Genomic DNA, 8,037 nt, shown 5'->3' with positions numbered 1-8,037 from the left:
TTTTATGAAATAATTTTTTACGGCGTTTTTATGAAAAACGCCACAAAAAATAATTTTACTTTAAAATAATTTTTAACAAAAAAATAAAAATTTTTAGCATAGCAAAATGACATCGTTTTGTAGAAAATGAAATGATTTTTTGCACAATAGAAATGCCGCAAAAATATTCAAAATCCCGCTTACAAAAAATTGATTTTTGGTAACCCGCTCGTTACTCCCTCCTCTTCTCATCTCCATCGCGCGCCCTAAATATAAAAGTTTGTACTTAAATCTTTTTCCCTTCTAATCTCAAAATTCCATGAGTTCCTTTGCCCCAACATCAAATCCCTAAACTTTTTCTTTTTCTCTCCATGAATTTATATATATATGCATATAACAAATGATTCATTGATTTGGGATCGGTTACTGCTCTAAAGAACACCAGAAAATTTATCAAGAGTGGTTCAACTTCGTTGATTCAGGTACGATTTTAGCTTTACTTTTTGTTCAAATTTTCGTTTTACAATTTTTTAATATCTTCTTTTCGGTAGATAATGATGGACGCATTACTGGAAATGATGCAATCAAGTTTATTGGTATGTCAAATTTATTGCGACCAGATCTCAAGCAGGTCAATATTCTTCTATTTTCATCGTTTTTGGTGGTTTTTATTTTTATTTATTTATTTAAGTTCAGCTTAAACTTGAAGTATCTATTAACAAAAAACATAAGGGATGTTTTAATTGCTTCTGTTACTTGATCGTAATCTCCAAAAGTAAATCTTCAATTGAATAATTGAAGTTTGATTTTCGGTAAATTTAGCAAAATCCAAGCGAACTTAGAGTTTTATTACTGTTCTTGTTTCCTTTATGCTATTTTCTAAATGATTCAGCTACATTCTTGTTTTGATTCCTTAAAGGTGTGGACAACTGCTGATTCTAAGAGACAGGGATTTCTTGGTTTCAAAGAATTTGTTTTTGCTATGCAGGTTACGAGTTGCAAGTTTCTTTAGATTATGATATAATATATATTGCTTATTGATTTCTTCTAATCTGACTTCATGTTACTTTTAATGCTTAGCTGGTTTCGCTGGTGCAAGAAGGTCATCAAATATCACATGATCTCCTGAATGGTGATGGTATTATGATTTAGCATGTCCCTCTTTCTAAATTGCATGGTTTGAATGTTTATTTCATTCTGAAAAATTTTGAGGTGTATTTATTTATTTAGAAACTGTTTTTTTGGTTGTCTTGCCAGTACATTTATTGTCTTGTATAATAGTCAGAGCTAATGTTAAGGTATGCTGATATATTGCAGTAGACTTTGAAAATATTAGACCTCCTGTAATGGAAGGCTTAGATACATTAATCATGGTATGTGGCTTCTTACTTTTACCTTCTTAAACTGTATGTTCCATATGCTTAGCGTCTGGAATTTCTTATTATTTTGCTTGATTTATTCAGAGAAAGAAACAATCTTCAAAGTCAAGTAGCCTTGAAAGCAATGGTATGACTTTCTTGTTGTAACCTTTGATGATTAGTTTACTCTGATTTCACTATCATATGTTATTTTTACAAGTTGGGGGCTTGCAGGTAGTTCTTCAAATCAAACATCACCTGCATCTCAATTGTTTTCTTCAAAATCATCAAAGAAGGTTTGTTTTGTCATTTTATAGTTGATCTTCCTTTGCTACTGATGCTCTTGTTACTACCATTTTAGTCTAGATATAATTCCTTTATTTATATCAAATTCATATTTGTCTCTTTATTTTACTTCCATAACACTTACGTTTTTTAGCTTTGGTATTTGTGTTGTTAATGATGTTAATATCTATCTAATTCCTTTACTTGATCCTTTTTTAGTGTGTTTTTATTTATCTGCATCCTTAGCATGTGTAACTAATCCTTTCTTGTGTAGAACAGATATCTTTGTCCTCTGCGACTTCAATTATAGACGGCTTAAAGAGATTCTACCTTTAGAAGTTGAAGCCTTTAGAAGTTACATATCATTTTAATGATTTTGTATCCCCATTGTTGGTGAGTGAGTTATAGATCCAATTCAGTTTTAACTATCCTTGACTATGTGCTAAAAGTTCTATTTAACAGCTCTGTAAAGCTAATCAGCTGGTTCTGATTTTTGTTTATTGCAGACAAATAGTGATTTTATATGCCCTTCGCCTTTACCAAAACCAACAGCCTCCACTTGTTCTTCACCATGGAACCAATGATCTTCGCCTTTATCAAAATAGTGTAGTTTATAAGTTTAAATCGCCTTTATCAAAGTTTAATATAAGCAAGTTAGAGAGGAATCAAGAAAGGGAGCACTTCATCTAGGATACAAACAAGCTTTGGCTTTTTGTAAGTCTAATACATAATTTCTTATACATAATTTTTTTTGTTGATTTATTTATGTGTTCTTGTTACTGTAAAATTACATATACAGCATGAATTACTGTAAAAAGAAATAAATGGTTGAAGTTGAGCAGGTGTAGACAATATTTCATTCTTTATACATCTCTCTTTCTTACTCTCTAGTGCCCTTCTGTTTTTCAGTTGGTGTTCCATGCACCACAGTTCCTTTTGAAGAATGAAAATTGAAGCTTTTTCTTTCCATGTTCTCAGATCATGGAAAATTCTTTATACATTCCATGCATAAATTGCGTATTTTCTTAGCATTAGCTGTTAATGTTCACAGATGTGTAGATTATTTTCGATGGCAAGCTAGAGTTTTTATTTAAAATATTTGAGGATGGATTTTGCACCGCTAACTTGATGCTTGATTGTAGGAGTCGTGAATTTCTATGGCAGGAAGGGCATACTGCCTTCGCAACAAAGGAAGAGGCAGACATTGAGTTTGTGGCTGAAGGCTTCAGTGCAAGACCTTGCTTCTCGTGCAGCTAGTCGAGCCATGGCTGAAGCTGCAAAAAGCATCAGCCTCCAAATACAGCATATCAATTTGAGGTTTCCTGTAGAGCCCTATCTAGTGACCTTTCGCTACAGGCTCATCTTCTGAAGGTCTCTGTTAGTTCATATTTTCTATTTCTGTTTTACATAATAAGGCACCTATATGGGGTCCTTTAAGATGAATGTCCATGTGAATGTTATTATTTCTCGTCCAAGTCTCTTCATTTGTCCTTGTATGCTAGCTTCTTTAACCATGATTGTTAATTATTACGTGTTTTGTAGCTTCTTTTATATTTGGCTGAGTTAATATAGATCATATGAGTTTGAACATAATATTTTAGTTCTGAATTTAAATTCATTAATTTTTATATTTACCTTTAAAGTTAAAATTTTAATAGAAAGTTTAATTTAAGTTAATTAATTTTTTATCCTTAAAAGTATATAGTTTAAAGTTTAAATATCAAAAATAAAACATAATATAATATTTATCATAGAAATAAATATTATTTAATTAAATTTTTTTTAAAAGTTAATGTTTTTAGCGGCGTTGGTGAAAAAGCGTTGCTAAAAGTCATTTTTATAGCGCCTTTAAATGTTATGACCTATAGTAGCGTTTGTGGTAGAAGCGCCGCTAAAGGTCCTGATCTTTAGCGGCGTTTGTCGTAAAAGTGCCGTTAAAGGTCATGGTCTTTAGCGGCGTTAGTGAGAAAAGCACCGCTAAAGGTCATGGTCTTTAACGGCGTTTATTTTTGAAAACGCAGCTAAAGTTAGCGACACTGTCATTGGCGGTGTTTTTTGCGACGCTTCTTAAAGCGCCGCAAATACTTTTAGCGGCGCTTTAAAGGCCTAAAAAAGCGCCGCTAAAAGCCTGTTTTGGTGTAGTGACATAATTTTCTTGAACAGGGGTAAATTAAAATTTTACCTTTAAACGGTCGACTACTGCTACAAAATAAACATCAAAACAGGTCCTAATATGAATATGACATATACTGAATAAAAAATTATGTAATCAGCTAAAGAGCAGCTGGACATATACTGATTGTATGTATGTCCAGCTAAAGAGCAGCCAGAAAAACCCACAAGATATCCGCATATCCGAATTAAATAAATAGAGGAAGCAAAGTAACTTAAGAGGTTGCATCTCCACTAGTTAGAAGACACACCACACCAGTTAACGTTAAATAAATTAAACCAATTAAATGATTCAATTTTAAGTAAAAGGATTAAGGCAAATTTCAATGATTCGATAAATTAAATTGAACTCCATTTGTATAAACTACATCAGCTGCTATTTCAGATTTATTAACGTTAACTTACCTAAATCCCATACTTGAAAACTTGATGTTGTTGTATTGTACAACCTCTACATTAAACCCAATCGCTGCAAAAAAAGAGTTCAAAAAAATGGTGCATCGGAGCTATCAGTCATTTAGAAAAAAAAATGAAAACCCAAAACAAGAATGATGGCCACATGTAAAAAAATGGTGCATCTTAGCATGAAGAAAACATACACTGATAGGCACATGCAAAATTAGTATTTGTTTTTCACATTGTTCAGTATAATCCGAAATCTACTTTGCCAATAACTATAGAAGTAAAAATAAAAAGCTTGAGAAACAATTGCCATAAATCAAATAAGGCTTTGCTTAAAGCACAAAACAATGAACAAATACAAATAATTGCATTTATCATTTAATTATACCATAACAATGAACACATACAAATATTGATGAAGTGTACCATAAAGGATTTCATATACATTAGAGAGAAATTCTTCAGAATTTTGGAGAGAACAGATTATTGACCAGCAATGCATGACCAAAAAGAAGTAAACAGAAGAAATTTCAAATGCACCAATAAATACCAAGAGTTCTGCTTCACTTCCAAGTACAAAACAAAATGGGATAAAAAGAAACCTAAAACTAAAAAAAATGCTACTAACATTGAAAAAGCATTTAAAACAAAGGGTTTGAGATGCCTAAACTTTGAGATGCCTAAACAAAGGGTTATGCGAAAAGGCAGCTTAAAAATTCCCCAAACTTTGCCATCGGAGGGTGACTTTTGCCCGGTATCTATCTCCATCTCTCTCGCAAGCACATGTACGGCACCATGTGCCGCGTCGCGAAGATTCTAAAACCGAAAAACCTTTGCTGGAATTTGAGAGTTTTAAGATGAAGAACAAACAAGAACTGACTTGGCTTCAGTTGGGAAGAAACATAGAGTTGAATAAGCTTCTGGGTTTCTTTCTTGGATGTGGGAAATTAGGGATTTTAGGGGGGAAAGTTGGGGATTTCGTGGGGAGGGGGGAGGGAATTTTATAAAATGGCACTATTTTTTTAAAAGGAAATTTTATTTTGTGGCGTTTTTTTTATAAAAACGTCGCTATTGCTTATCTATTGCGGTGTTTTTCATAAAAACGCTGCAAAAAATTATTTCATTTGGAATAAAACGACACTATTTTGCTATGCTAAAAGGACGCTATTTTTTTAAAGTAAAATGATTTTTTGTGGCTTTTTTTTATAAAAACGCCGCTATTGCTTACCTTTTGCGGCGTTTTTCACAAAAAACGCCGCAAAAAATTATTTCATTTGGAATAAAACGACACTGTTTTGCTATGCTAAAAATATTTTATTTTGTCTGTTAAAAATTATTAGTTAAGTGATTTTATAAAACATTTATTATATAAGAACTTATTTAGTATATAAATTAAAAAAATACTAATTAATCTAAACCTTAAACCCTAACCTAACCTCGAATATCTAAACCCTAAACCACTAACTCTTAACCCCAAACCCCTAACCACTAACCCTTAAACCTTATTTAATATGTAAATTAAAAAACACTAATTAATCTAAATCTTAAACCCTAACTCGACCCTGAATCCCTAATCTTTAAACCATAACCCGACCCCGAATCCTTAACCCCTAAACATTATTTAATATATAAATTAAAACACACTAATTAATCTAAACCATAACCTGACACCGAATCCATAAACCCTAAATCCCTAACTGATCTTAACCTCTAACCCTTAACCCCTAACCCATAAAACTTAAATCACAACCCTTAAATCAGAATCCCTAATCCATAATCCCTAATTCCATAATTTATAAACCTTAAAATTGTAACTTTTAAACTGACCCTAAATCCTAAATTAACCATATATATATATACTCTAAACCATATATATTAAACCCTAAACTATAATGATAATTAAATTAAATATTTTAAAATTAATACTATCGTATCTTTTCCAATTATATTTGAAATTATTTAATATATAAATTAAAAATCAATCTATGTACCCAAAAAAATTTAAAATTATTTTAAATAATAGTATTTTAATTTCTCTATTTTACATTCGCCACCCACCACTCACCCACCCTAACGAAGTACCCAACGTAATTCGATTAATGATTGCAAATATAATATATTTGCTTTCTTCTGCAATTGGGCTATTCAGATAAATTAGACCTACCTGTCCACCACTACCACTATACCGCCTGAAGCAACATTCGGCTCTAGACTCGAGACCCAGCTAACACTTTTTGTTATCAAGAAAAAACAAGCAGCTTTTTCTTTTCGGGAGCAAATCGTCCAACTAACCTCACCGACTTTCTTTCATTGGAAAGTCTCAGTTTCCATATTGTATTCAAATTTGTCCCTTTTCATTCATTTTCAGTTCTTACTCTTGAGTATGTACTATTAGGTCATTGTTGTGTTCATGTTTGATTAACGAAATATAAAATTATTTTTGGTAATAAAATTATCAATATATAATATTATTTATCACGATATTTGGTGTTTTATATTGCTTTCTTTGATTTATTTAATCGAACTATCAAAATTTATTATTCTTATAAAAATTTATTCTATTTTTATTCTTTACAACACAACAATTTAAGTTTTATGATATTTTATTTTACTCATAATTTAATATATTTTTCTAGTAAAGTAGTTTAAATAAATGTGATTGAAAAATAATAATAAATAGTTAGGTGTTAGGATGACTTCTCTTTAATAAAAACATTTTGTATTAAACAATATTATTTGTTATCATTTAAATGTAAATTTGACCAATATATAATAAATACAACGAAATATCAAATTTTTCAACTTATAATAAAAAAAATATAATTGAAACATTACTTGAGAATATATCAAAAAATGAGATAATAGAAATGGTTTTAGATTTTATTATTATTAGCGGCTCTTTTTCAAAACGCCGCTAAAGGCCTGAGCATTAGCGGTGCCTTTTCAAAAACGCCGCTAAAGGCCCGAGCATTAGCGGCGCATTTCCAAAAACGCCGCTAAAGGCCCGAGCATTAGCGGCGCCTTTTCAAAAACGCCGCTAAAGGCCTGAGCATTGGCATCTCTTTTTCAAAAATACCGCTAAAGGCCCGAGCATTAGAGGTACTTTTTCAAAAACGCCGCTAAATGCCCCAAAAACTCAGAAAACGGTGTCATTGGGCTTAGGCTTTTTGCAGCGCTTTTCAAAAAACACCGCTAATGCTCATTTTTAGCGGCGTTTTCCAAAAAGCGCCGCTAATGCTTGATTTTTAGTGGCGTTTTTTGTCCAAACGCTGCTAAAAATGCCGCTAAAAGTTTGTTTTGGTGTAGTGTAAATTTCATCAAATCCTAGATCTAGCATCAAAATCCTTCTAGATTTCAATCAAATTATATTCTCCACTATTTTCGAACCCTCGTATGCTTAGAGAGGGAGACGCTATTTAAAAGTTGAATACAAGATGGAAACTGAGACTTTCCAATGAAAAAAGTCGGACTTTCTTTAGAGGAAATCCAAAACTGAAAAAATCCAATCTCAAAAATTTGAATTATAATTGTCAAGAATTATGCAATAATAATCTCACATATTTAAAATACAAATACTCGTGAAAAATAGAATTTATTTAGGTTCAAGGAAATAACTTAAATCAAATTTCCGTATATTTTTCTTAGTATTTTCAGCCGCCCCTAATCCCTTTAGAAAATATCACAATAGTTCTATTATAACTCCAACAAGGGTGAGTAGTGTAACAACCTATTCTTCAGTGGTACCGGAAACGACAGTTTCAGAACTCCGTATTCCGATGATCGAGTCAGTAAATATTATTTAATAATATTTACGAGTTTATTATAGTGTTTTATTGAATTT

General features: G+C 31.5%; 1 protein-coding gene across 9 annotated transcripts; it reads left to right on the top strand.

The window, feature by feature from the left end:
- Positions 1-203: 203 nt before the first annotated feature.
- Positions 204-3,215, top strand: LOC107909672 (EH domain-containing protein 1). 9 transcript variants are annotated; one of them, XM_041088933.1, is made up of 10 exons: positions 204-461; positions 531-610; positions 899-967; positions 1,060-1,111; positions 1,297-1,352; positions 1,443-1,485; positions 1,572-1,633; positions 1,902-2,015; positions 2,129-2,336; positions 2,765-3,215. In XM_041088933.1, the coding sequence occupies exons 2-8, from the start codon at positions 578-580 to the stop codon at positions 1,956-1,958; spliced, it is 372 nt and encodes a 123-aa protein (XP_040944867.1). In that variant the 5' UTR covers positions 204-461; positions 531-577; the 3' UTR covers positions 1,959-2,015; positions 2,129-2,336; positions 2,765-3,215. The 9 variants fall into 9 exon arrangements, with proteins under 9 accessions (XP_040944867.1, XP_040944866.1, XP_016692780.2 ...); XM_041088932.1 differs by having other exon boundaries at positions 1,060-1,117; positions 1,300-1,352; XM_016837291.2 differs by having other exon boundaries at positions 1,060-1,117.
- Positions 3,216-8,037: the final 4,822 nt, after the last annotated feature.

The sequence above is a fragment of the Gossypium hirsutum genome, chromosome D02, assembly GCF_007990345.1.
Source record: "Gossypium hirsutum isolate 1008001.06 chromosome D02, Gossypium_hirsutum_v2.1, whole genome shotgun sequence".
Classification (NCBI taxonomy): domain Eukaryota; kingdom Viridiplantae; phylum Streptophyta; class Magnoliopsida; order Malvales; family Malvaceae; genus Gossypium; species Gossypium hirsutum.
Note: the sequence above shows the minus strand (reverse complement) of the source record. Positions and strands in the feature narration are given on the sequence as shown.

Coding starts and splice junctions, on each gene's coding strand:
- LOC107909672 (XM_016837287.2), top strand. CDS start 534: ATGATGGACGCATTACTGGAAATGATGCAATCAAGTTTATTG. Junction 576..898: donor TGATGCAATCAAGTTTATTG/GTATGTCAAATT, acceptor GATTCCTTAAAG/GTGTGGACAACTGCTGATTC. Junction 1,118..1,296: donor TGATCTCCTGAATGGTGATG/GTATTATGATTT, acceptor GATATATTGCAG/TAGACTTTGAAAATATTAGA.